Source organism: Manihot esculenta, chromosome 3 (genome assembly GCF_001659605.2).
Source record: "Manihot esculenta cultivar AM560-2 chromosome 3, M.esculenta_v8, whole genome shotgun sequence".
Lineage (NCBI taxonomy): Eukaryota > Viridiplantae > Streptophyta > Magnoliopsida > Malpighiales > Euphorbiaceae > Manihot > Manihot esculenta.
The window spans coordinates 13,757,561-13,770,269 of NC_035163.2; the positions used below are offsets into that span (position 1 = coordinate 13,757,561).

Consider the following 12,709-nt stretch of genomic DNA (forward strand, 5'->3'; position numbering starts at 1 on the left):
AAGTTTGAGTGAAAAACAACCAATAATGATCAAGGATAATCCACTTGAAATTAGCTTGTGATGTAAAGTACAATATCTTCGGAAGAGATTTTTCCAATTATACTACGAAAGAACTTGAAGAATTTGTATATGTCAAAATCACTGACAAACTGTTTATACTTGAAAAATGAATTTTATCAACTAAAAATGGAGAAAAATAATATGGATATTCGATATCATTTTAATATTTTTAATAAATTAATTATCACCGGTGTACGAGTGAAAATTGATGATAAATACAAAACCCTCTCATTTTTAACCTCTCTATTATAATCTTATAAAAGTTTGATAATAGCTCAAAAAGTTAGAAAGAAAATATTGATGGTGCTAGAAGAAATTTAGGAAATATAGAAGGAGCTAGAAGAAATTTAGTTTCTTGTAACAAAATGAAATATTAACATTTATATTAGGCCTATTGGCTAGAAGAGACCATAATTTTGCGTTTAATTATAATTATAGATAAAACTATCAATTTTGAATCATAAAGCCATAAATTTTAAATTTATTGTAATTATAGTCCATCTCTAAGATAATTTATCAAATTGAATATAAAAATCTAAAATTTTACGTTTAATCACGATTATAGCCGCAATTTTTAATATCATATCTAAACTTTTTATTTTTTTTTATAATTATAATCAATTCTTAAAATAATTTTAATAAATTTTAAATCGGTACAAACTGTTTTTTATTTGTATTTTTAAATATTTAGTTAAATATATATATAACCGATTCTTTTTAAATTAGAAATTAATACAATAAAAGTTAAATATTTTAAAAGATATATAATTAATTAGATGATAAGAATTTCCCTTTTTGAATGAATTTTTAAGTCTAAAAGTTTTAAATTAGGAATTAAGACAAAAAAAAGATTAAATATTCTTTTAAGGTATATAGTAAATTAAATGATAAGAATTAGGTATTTAAATAATAAGAGTTAAGTAATTTTAGATTATATGGTTAATTACAGTTAAAGAATTAGTTATATATATATAACTAAATATTTAAAAAGTTAATAAATAACACATGGTTTGCACTAATTGCCTAGGCCCTCTAAATCAAATGCCCCAAGACATCACATGGCTCTCTCCCAGTCATGGGATCGAGTCTCCCTCCTCTCCTTTGTAGATTGCCTGTTCCACAGGTTTGAAAAAATGATTTAATGGCATAGTAAAAGAAAAAGCTTGCACTAATTTAAAACTTATTAAAATTATTTTGATGGTTATTTATAATTATTAAAAAAAATTAAAAATTTTAGATATGATATTGAAAACTTCGGCTATAATCGTAATTAAATTTTAAATTTTTCTATCTAATTTAATAAATTATTTTGACTACAATTACAATAAATTTAAAATAAAAAATTTTAATTATAATCGTGATTAAATGTAAAATTATATATATATTTTTAGCCAATATACTCTTATATTTTATCATAATATATGAATATATTTTGATAAATTTATATTTTGTCAATTTTTGTATAAAAAAAAGTAGTGACAATTTTGTCATAATATCGTCACGATAACAATAATCATAAGACATGTAGCATGATCAAATTAATATTTTGTTACGTTGATTTTATTTTTTAAATTAAAATTAAAAAATAAAAATAAGTTATTTTTTCTCCGTAATATATTGTCATTGAAAATATTTTTTAAATTTAAATTATTTTTCATAAATAAATAAAGTTTAAAAGTAATTAATATGAGAAAAATTTACAGATAAGTAGGACAACTTATTGTTCTAGTGAAGGCTTTCTAATTTTTAGCCTCTCTTTTATTTATGGAAAATAAATTATATTTAAAAAATATTTTCTATAAAAAATATTTTTTATAAAAAATATTTTTTAACGAAATAATTTATTTATTTTTATTTAAAAAATAAAATTTATTATTAAATTTATGTATAGAGATTTTCATAAAGATTTAAAATGACTTTCTCGTGATTTTTAAAATAATTTATTTTTTCCTTTAACAAAAAAAAAATACTTTTAATTAATTAAATTTTTTAAATGCTTTGAATATCAAAAAATATGAAATATATTTTTTAAAAAAATGAGATTTCCGTGAAACAAATGAAACCTTAATTAAAAAATTCTTGATACAATTAGAACTATTTTTTTTAAAAAAAAATTTTTTGTAATACATTAAAATTCGAACTTAAAATGAAATCAATCTAATTTTTAAACATTAATAAATTTTTATATTTTTTAACCGATGAAAAATAAGTTTTTGATTTTTAAAAAAAAAATTGAAATATTACAATTAACATTCATATATATTTCAATTTATACTTAGTAGACCACTGAATTTAACCTATATAACTTAAATTTATAAAGTTTATTAAGTAGAAAAACTTCAATTATGATTTATATATTAATAATAATAAAGAAATCTAATATATTTAAACTATAATATTCTTAGTCTATGCAGTAAATATATAAAAAAATTATCTACAATAAAATTGGGTCGAATCGAATCATCTCATATATTAAAAAAATTTAAATTCAAATTCAAATTAAACTTTATATATGAGTTGGAGTTCTACTCATAAATAATTAAATGACTTTAAGCTCAATCGAAAAAATTTAAATTCAAATTATAAACTCAAACTTAAAAGAAACTTAAAAATTAATTTAAATAAATATACTTTTTACTATAATTAAAACATGTGATAATAATAAAGACAGGGAGGGGTTCGAACATTTATTTTATATCAATAATTTTTTCTTAATATATGTTATATATAATTAAAAATATATTTTATTTAACATTTATTAATGCTTTCTTTTTAATATAAAACTTAGAAAATATTTAATTATAAAAGCATTTTATGATTTTAAGACTTTTTAAATAAAAAAATATTTTTCTTTTTTAAAATATTTTAATTCAAATTTATATGAATAAATGATTTTAAGACATTCTAAATAAATATGTTATACATTGATAAAGAATTTATTATTTAATATTTAAAAACTAAGCTAGATAAAACTTGACTTTTAATCTCTTTAAAATTAAAACTCAATGAAAATTGTTATAACTTTATGTTTTAAAGTTTAATATTAATAAAATAAAAAATAATATAAATATATATTAAAAATTGATTCTTATATTACTTTTATCATGATTGAAAGAGTATTTGTAACGTTATATAACAATTTTTATTTTACTTTAAGAATACATATATTATTTGAGAATTTAAATTTATTTTTTAAAAAATAAAAAAATATTATGTGATTTTACTTATTTATACTGAGATTTATTTTGTGTTTAAGTGGTATATAATAGTTTATTTCTTTTGCTAATAAAATCCTAACACCGTTATAATTTTTAATTATTTTTTTAATATCTTAATTAAAAAATTAAATTTTTAATTTTCTGATATTGTCAAATATTCTTGATATACTAATTTATATATAATTTATTATTATTGTTTTTTAAAAAATTATTAATTAAAAATAATAAAAATGTTGCCACGTCAAATACAATGTCAAGATTTTGCCATCGTATACTAGCCCAACCGATGGAGGCAAATTATAACATATTATTTTAATATAAAATAAATTATATATTTTGAAGTGAAAAATATGAAAATCACATGCTATTTTAATCATCTTATTTTTTTATATATTTTTTATTTTTTATATTATAATAATATTAAATTTTATTATAATTTAGGTTTAAATTATAAATAATCATATTTTATAAATACATTATTTTATAATGATTATATTATAATTTTAAATAACATATTATTTTTTAATAATAAAATTTAAATAAATATAACTTTAAATTTATAAAATATAAAAGTAATATAAATTCTTTAAAAAATAAGTTAGTCCATGAATTTTATAAATAAAAGTTTATTATTAAATATATTTATGAATTTTTTTTAATGAGTTTGTTTATAGTTTACTTAATGAATTTATTTATGAATTTATTTGTAAATTTAAAAATGAATTAAATTAATAAAAATAGAGTTGAGTTTTTATTATATAATTTTTTCTATAGCTGATCTAATCTTTTCAAGGGTGTTTATATGAAAAAAAGCGTTTAAAAATATTATTTATGAAGGGAAGGGAGTAGAAGAAAATATTTATGAAACAGGGATTAAGCACGTCAGTAACGGGTCGCCCGTCTGACAGGCGACAGACTGGGTTGCCTGTTTGACAGCAACATGCTGTTTTAAAAAAAAAAAATGCCAGAAAAAATCTCTTCCAGACATAATTTTTTTCAATTTTCTTTCACTGACAGTCTGCTGTTGAAGTCTTGTCGCGCGTGAAGCTTTTACATTATAAAAAAATAATAAAATTTAAAATATATTATTATAATATAATTAAATATATTTTATAATATATATAATAAAATGTATTTTCATTTACAAACATTTTAAATTTTAAAATTTTTTATTATTTTATAATATAATATAATATTATGTTATATTATATTAATTTAATAATATTATTTATAACATAATATTTTATAATAAATAATATTTTTAATTATTTTTTATAAAAATATATTTTATTATTTTTAACTACATGTATTATTTCATTTTATAACTTTAAATATTTACATTAATTAATTAATTAATTAATCTATTTTTATTGGGTGAAATATAAACATTTTCTAATTCTTTCAATTAAATGATATTTAAAATTATTATTTTTTGTTTTGGTAAAAAGTATTTAATTTTCTCTTAAATTGCATAATAATAAAAAATTTCATTTAAAAGAATATATAACCTAATATTTGTATACAGTCATACACCTCAAATCCTAACATAAGACCATTTCATTGTTCACGAATCTCTACCATACCGTTTATTTTTATAATTATTTTCGTAACATATTTTATTATAATATTTAATTTATTATATTTTATATATATTATTAAAATATTTAATTAAGTATAATAATATATTTTAATTTATTATTTTTTAAATATATATATATATATATTGTTAAGAAACCCTAAGTGATAGGGACCACAATGATAGAAGGCCCTGTAAGATTTGAAGCCCTGATTGATATTAGCCTACCGGCGATTGAGAGAAAGACACTAGGATTATGTTCAAAGAAATGCTTAATCAAAACCCTAAGGTGGCTTTGCCATTAGGCCATGTAATTTGGATAATTAGGTGGGCCTTTTTATTTTTAAAATTTTCTCTTTTCTTTTTCTTTCAAATTTAATAATTTAAAATTAATATTTATTTTTAAAAAAAAAAAATTAAAAAACTTGTATTAATATGAATTGAATTATAATTTTTCAGATGTAACTAATATTACTAAAAAAATAAAAAGATAAACAAGCACATTTTATATCTCTTAATTTATAAATTATAATTTTGTAATTTGTTACGATTTTTTTTTCTCTTATAAAAATGGTGAATAATAATAATTTATTGATATTGTTTGGTTACATACATTACAACACATTTTTTATAACATTAACCATTAAATTATATGTAACGTTAGAAATTTGTAGAGGAGATAGATATATATTTTTAATTTCATTAATTTTTTATATTGTAGTTTTTTTTCTTATAAAATTATATTTTTCCTACATAAATAGCTTTTACAACTATAGAGGACATCTTATAATATTAATAATTATCAAAATAGAACTAAACTATATATAGTTAAGGTCACTAGAGAGCTTGCTTGCATGTATTAGAACAAGTTTATTGACTCAAGAAATGTTGTTTCATGAAAGAAAGATTTTTTTTTTTTTTTTTTTCTTGTATAAGCTGTTACCAACTTTTCTAAGTAATGAGAACAAGTAAGAGGGCACTTTGAATGATTTTCTTAATTATTTTTTCTTAAATATTTGATTGATAATTGATATAACACCATAATTGTTCAAAATATATCAAAATTAACATTTGAAAATAAATTTCTAAGCAACGAGAATAAGAAAGAGGACACTTTGAATGGTTTTCTTAATCATTTCATTTTAAATATTTGATTGATAATTGATATAATATCGTAATCGTTCAAAATAGGTCATGAATTAGCATTTGAAAATATATTTCTAAGTAATGAGAACAAGTAAGAGGGCACTTGGAATGGTTTTCTTAATCATTTTTTTTTTTAAATATTTGATTGATAATTAATATAACACAATAATAGTTCAAAATAGATCATGAGTTAACACTTGAAAATAGAGTTACGTAACAAGAGTTTGATCAGATGATACTCAATTTCACTTATGAAAAAGAAGAATCGAATATTGTAGATCTCAACTCTTCATCAAGTCTCCCCTGTAATTGGGAGAACGAGTTTTGACGAAAAGTTGAGACCTATGATGTCTGGATATTTTTTTTTTCCTGCTAATGGAACCGAGTATCATTTTATCAGACTCTCATCACGTGATTCTGTTTTCAAATGCTAATTCATAACCTATTTTTGACGATTGTTGTGCTATATCAATAATACAATTTTAATTATTACGAAAGAGCTCAAAGCTTGAAATGTAATTTATCTACCAAGTACACACATCAAAGCATAGAATTAAGAAGTTAATTTAAATTAAATTGATGGAAAGATAACAGATTTTTCAACTCTTAATTAATTCTCTATAAATTATGTGAAGTATTGAAGTAGACAACCAAAGCTTGCAGTTCAATGTTCTACCTAATCAAATAATGCACTTAACATAATCTTCAATGACTTGGCTGATTTGAATTGACTGTGTCAATATTGACTATTGTCTCATTCATGAGGTCTTCCTGTTCTAATTCTTGTTTTGTACTTCTCTTCCTTTTTATAATAAAATTAAATTTGTGGGAAAAATCCAAATTTAACCCCAACTTTTTAGTAAAATTTAAACCAGGTAATTTTAAACAATGTAATAATGATGATCTTTATGTTTTTAGCTAGTTGTGTCACCTGTAATAACCCAACTAATATAACTCTTGGATCGCTTTCCATTAGATCTAAAATGTTTAACTTGAGTTATTTTAATAGTTTCGAGCTAGCTTTTATATAACTTGTATCCATACTCTTACCCATTTTATACCCATAATTGTGATATTATCGATCTTAATTTTACGAGGTCCTCACCCACTTAATTCTATGAATAGGAGTGTAAACAAATCGAGCCGAATCGAGTTTTGAAAAGTTAAAACTTGGTTTGTTAAAACTTTTTCGAGCTCAAGCTGAATTCGAGATTTACTCATTTCGAACTCGAGTCGAGTATGAAAAATGTCAAATTTGGCTCGTTTAACAAACGAGTTTAGATGAGTCGAGTTTTTATGAGTTTAGTCTCGAATAGTTTACGAGCAGTTCAATTTATTCATATGTATAATGAGTTTTAATTTAAAATTAATAAATTTAAAATTAAATAATTTTAATTAAATAAGTATATCTACAAATTAGCTCGTAAACTTATAAAAATGAGTTTTTAAATCTTAATGATTCAAATATATGCAAGTTTAAGAGTAATTAAACTATATAGAACTGCATTTTAGAAAATTTAGATTTGACTCATAAAAATATATGCAGAATTTGAATTTATTTCTCTTATGATAATAATATCAGTTTACTTAACGAAATTATTCACGAGTCTATTCGCGAGCTTGCTCATGAACTTAGAAATAAGCCGAGCTCACGAGTCTTAACGAGCCGAATACTATAACACTCAAGTTTGGCTCGTTTAGAAATCGAGTTGAGCTCGTTTAGAAATCGAGTCGGGCTCGTTTAGAAATCGAGTTGAGCTCGGTCGAGATTTTACCGAACTGAATCTCGAGTAGTTCATGAACAATTTGGTTAATTTACACCCCTATCTATGAATAGCTCTTTCCTCATAAACCTATTAGTTTCAAATAATTTTCAATTCAACGTGACTTTAATATCAATTATAACAGTTCAACTAAAATTGATATAAATAAATTTTAAACCTCTTTTCAATTAGGTATAAAATGGTTAAACAAATTTATTTTAATAATTTTGAGTAACTCTTACCCATTTCATTGATGTGGGATTACGATATTATTTGTGGCTTAAATCTTATACAAAAAAATAAATTAAATACTTATCAATAAATGTGCTTTTTAAGGCTCTAGTAAGGTTCACAAAGTCTACATCTACTTAGAAATTTCCAGTGGAAAAATTTATATTTCTTATCATGTTTTATTTTATGAATCTATTTGTCCTTATGAGAAAATAAAAATGGCATATGTCCCATTCAATCATAAAGTTCTAGGTATTCCCTTTACCTTCACTTTCACAAATTGGTCCTACATATGCAAGTCCTCTATCTTGTATACTTTGCCATGACTATCGGACAACACTATTATTCCATGCCATAATTCTCCATGCACCTCACCACCTATTGATTCTCAATGCACCACAGTGACTAGCTCAATGAGATGAAGACTCTATTAATATTTCGCTTGTTGCTGACTTCACCAAATATTCACAAAATCCTCAAACCTCAATAAATAGCAACTTCAAGTTATTAGTATATTTTTATTATTTAATATGCCTTTAAGCTACAGAAATAAGAATATAATTTTAGGGTTTTATAACATATACCACTAGTTTTTTAAATGTGGAACTCACGTTATTTATTAATTTAAATAAATAATTTTTAATATATTTATAAATATTAATTTAATTATTTTTTTAATTTCATGTGTTTTCTTTATTAGTACAAATTTGTTTTTTATGAAGTTAATTTTTTCTAATATTAGGGACAAATTATTTATCACTAAAATCATTAACGACTTCTTTCTATATATCTATCAGCGGCACACATTAATGTCACAAAAAATTTATCATGAAAATATTTTTTTTCTAAAAATAGAAAAAAATATTTTTAAAAATTTTTTTCCATTAATAAATTTTTGTTTCAATATGGAAGGAAAAGGACAACATACGTATCTGTTACAAATATTGTCGGTGAACTTTATTATTAGTGATGTGATTGAAACTTTGTCACTGAAATATTCTGCTTTTTAAAGATGAATGCTTTTAAAATTATGAATTTATTATTTTTGAATAATTTTATTTTAAATTGCAATAAAATATTTAATTAAATAAAATTTAAGTATTTAAATAATTTTTAAGCAATTTAATTTTAATATAAATCTATTTAACTAATCAAATTGAATATTTTAAATATTAATAAAATATCTATATTATTTTGTACCCAATTAAATAATAGAATAAATTATAATTATTAAATAGAATAATCATATAAATTCTTCTTGAATTTTTCTTATAAGTTTCTTATTCAAATTAGTATATACATGTGTGTCTCTGAATTTTCTGATGGAATGAGCTGTGATTAATGCCACCAAAACACTCAATTAGATGTTGTGGCCCTGATGATGAGTGCACCTCAAGTTTAAATTCCAGCACATTTCTCACAGAGCATTGCCAATATCACCTATGGCCTTCAACATTTTCCCCCTTTTGTTTGCTTTTGAGCATTTGATTGTGATGCTTTGAGTATTTTGGGTGATTTTGCTGGATAAAATTTTATTAGAACAAATTTAGCTATTATATAATCAGATTTAAAATAAATTTAAATTTAAAATTTAAGATCGATAATGGATTTATATTCGACATATAAATAATTAATTAAATAAATAATTTTACAAATTTTGATATAGTTTAATTTAAAAAATAGAATAAAAAATATTATTAATTTTTTTAAAAAAAATACTAATAGACAATAGATTTTTATAAAAATTATTAATTAGAAAAAGAAAATTAAACTGGTTTATATATTATTTGGATAGTAACAAAAGGATTTAATATGAATTTTGATAATTTTGTTGTAAATTTTAATTAGGTTTGAAATAGGATGAATATTGCATATAATTAATCATTGGCATAGTTAAATCCCTTGGAATAAATTAATTAAGACTGACGGGTCCATATTATAGAAAATAAGATAGAAACTGAGCAATCAAGAAAACCAAATGTTATTGAAATCTTCTCATGCAGTTTTTTCTTTGTGTTTAGACAAAAGTTTGATTTAATTAAGCAAATCAATAAGATAGACGCCATTTATAATAGGTTGCAAAAGTAACCCATGCTACACTCAATTTGACAAAACCTACTTTTTTTTTCTTTTTCTCCCCTTCTGTTGGAGGACCTACGTCACTGTTATTTTCAACAAATTTTAATATTACTATTTTGATATTTAAAATTCACTGAAATAATTTGGATTCGCATCAGTCAGATTCATTAAAGACCGAGCGATTCTTTCAAATTTTAAAAATATTTTATATTTAAAATTTGAACTCGAAATTTTTAATTTTAAGAGTAAAAAGACTCATATTATTTTATCCCAAATCTAAAATTAAATAGAAATTCATCACAGCATATAATTAATGCACATATATTTCTTTGATAATTATAATTTTTTACTCTATTTTTATTAAAATTTAGAAAAAAAATAGGAGAGAATGATACCAAAGGTAAACTTTAGTAAAACCAATGTTTTCGGCATCTGTTTCCACTTGGCGTGTAATAATTGGGAAGCCATGCACTTGTGATTGAGCATTCTCTCTTTTACTCCTTCGCTCCGCAAACAATTATTAATGGTGAAGTGTTGAAGTCATAGATCAACAAATCTGATGTAATATTCAAAAACAGTGAAGCTTGTATGTTAAGGAGTAGTGTGATTACTCAGAATATTTATGTTTAGCTGAATACTGAAGGTAGCAGCAGCCAGAAGTGAAAGGGATGGGCCATAGATGCTGCACCAAACAGAAAGTGAAGAAAGGGTTATGGTCTCCTGAAGAAGATGAAAAGCTTATCAACCATATCACTACCTATGGCCATGGAAGTTGGAGTTCTGTCCCAAAACTTGCTGGTATATCTCTCTTTCTCTCTCCCTCTGTCTCTCTCTGTGTGTGTAGTAGAGTTTGAGTTTTTCATATTTTGAATTCAAAATGCAGGCTTGCAGAGATGTGGCAAGAGTTGCAGATTGCGATGGATAAACTACTTGAGACCAGATCTTAAGAGGGGTTCCTTCTCTGCACAAGAAGAGCAGATTATCATTGATGTTCATAGAATTTTAGGTAACAGGTAAGAAACGTTTGAAGCCCTCAAGAGTTGAGAATTTTTATACCCTTTTTTCTTTTGAGCTTCTCTATTGCAGAGTATCAATAATATTTGTAACAGATGGGCTCAAATAGCAAAACATCTACCGGGAAGGACAGACAACGAGGTTAAGAATTTTTGGAATTCATGCATAAAGAAGAAGCTCATCTCACAAGGCTTGGACCCAAAAACTCACAACCTAATCCCTTCTCGTCAGAGATCCAACAATAAGTTTGCTCAAGCTCAAGCCATTATACTCCAATCTCACCAACAGCCTTTCTCCATTATCACTGTGAATTCACAGATGAGAGATGTTTCCATGGAAATGAACTCACCAATTCTGACACCACCTGCAGCTCCTCCTGATATCACCCAACAACCTTCGTCGCTGCAGACCTCGTCGGGACCCTCCATATTCACCTCTGGTGATCATCAAAACCCTAATATCCTTTGGACTGCCAATGGCCGCCAAAACTCCCTTGATTCTGCCGTTTTCCCATCCATTCAGAGCACTCTCATTTCTCGTGCATCTTCTCCGGTGAATGGTCTCTTAGATGAAAATTTCTCTTGGGGTAGTAATCCCATTGGTGAGAACTTTGAAGCTCCAAGAATGGAAGTTGTGAAAGCACAGGAACAAGAAAATAACCAAGCTAAGGAGAACGTGGATGCAGCCAACGGTGTCCAAGACATGGATGCTTCATTTGACAGCTCTTGCTTTGGTCTTGACTTTGTGGAATCTACATTGTTTTCCAGTTCGATGTGTCGAGAACTCAGTTCTATGGATGATCTTGCATGGAACTTTTAGGCCTCCACATGTGTGTGTGTGTAAAATTACTGCTTACTCTGAGAAGGTTTTGCTTAAGTTCCATTCCAAATTATTTAGAAGAAAAATATCTTCTAGCTGATTAACAATTCATGTAAAAATAATTTCCCGTTTACGTTCAATATTTGTAAGAATTCATATTAATTCATATTTTAAAATTCATCTTAAATTTGTTTTCTTCTCCGTTTTGTAGTCTATGGAAGACTAATTCCTTAAAGTTTATAAATGTTCCTCTCAACGATATCTTATCTAAAAGATATCTAAAAGTCTAACGGATTCATCTTGAGCTTATAGTCGAATATTGAATTCACATCGATTTAGAATATGAGTAATATACTCCTTATAATTCTTATAAGAGTCTTAGTCACTCATTTTCTTTAAATTAATTTTTGGGTGAGTTAAATTAGTCCAAAATTTTACATCGTAAGGTATTAGACCTCCCGCGTCAATTTGGATTTCTCCTGCATCGATTTGGATTCCCTTAAACTAACTTTTAGGATGAGTTAGTTCTAATTTTATTTGTTTGATTTTGTATAATTCGCTTGTGATTTTTGCTCTCACGGACTTTATTTGCTTATTTTACCTAGTTTTTATGGCAGTTTGATTTCATTGGGTTCTTGAATATTTTTTTTCCAAATTTTATTTTCACTTAGGTCTAGATTGGACTTGTTTTTATGAAGTTTGGTAGGATTTAGATTGTATGGATGGCTATGCTAAATCTTGTTTTAAATTTACTCTTAGTACATTTCAATAATAAAATTTTTATAGTATTAAGAAAATTTTCT

The 12,709-nt window shown here is 23.9% G+C and overlaps 1 protein-coding gene across 1 annotated transcript; it reads left to right on the forward strand.

The window, feature by feature from the left end:
* Positions 1-10,675: 10,675 nt before the first annotated feature.
* LOC110612424 (myb-related protein 308) lies at positions 10,676-12,051 on the forward strand. The gene is made up of 3 exons (XM_021753205.2): positions 10,676-10,871; positions 10,957-11,086; positions 11,183-12,051. Exons 1-3 carry the CDS (start codon positions 10,742-10,744, stop codon positions 11,904-11,906), a joined length of 984 nt encoding a protein of 327 aa, XP_021608897.1. The 5' UTR covers positions 10,676-10,741; the 3' UTR covers positions 11,907-12,051.
* Positions 12,052-12,709: the final 658 nt, after the last annotated feature.

Excerpts from the sequence above, each read along its gene's own strand:
- LOC110612424 (XM_021753205.2), top strand. The coding sequence starts at position 10,742 with ATGGGCCATAGATGCTGCACCAAACAGAAAGTGAAGAAAGGGTTATGG. Across the intron at positions 10,872-10,956 it reads TTCTGTCCCAAAACTTGCTG|GCTTGCAGAGATGTGGCAAG; the intron begins GTATATCTCTCT and ends TTCAAAATGCAG. Across the intron at positions 11,087-11,182 it reads CATAGAATTTTAGGTAACAG|ATGGGCTCAAATAGCAAAAC; the intron begins GTAAGAAACGTT and ends TATTTGTAACAG.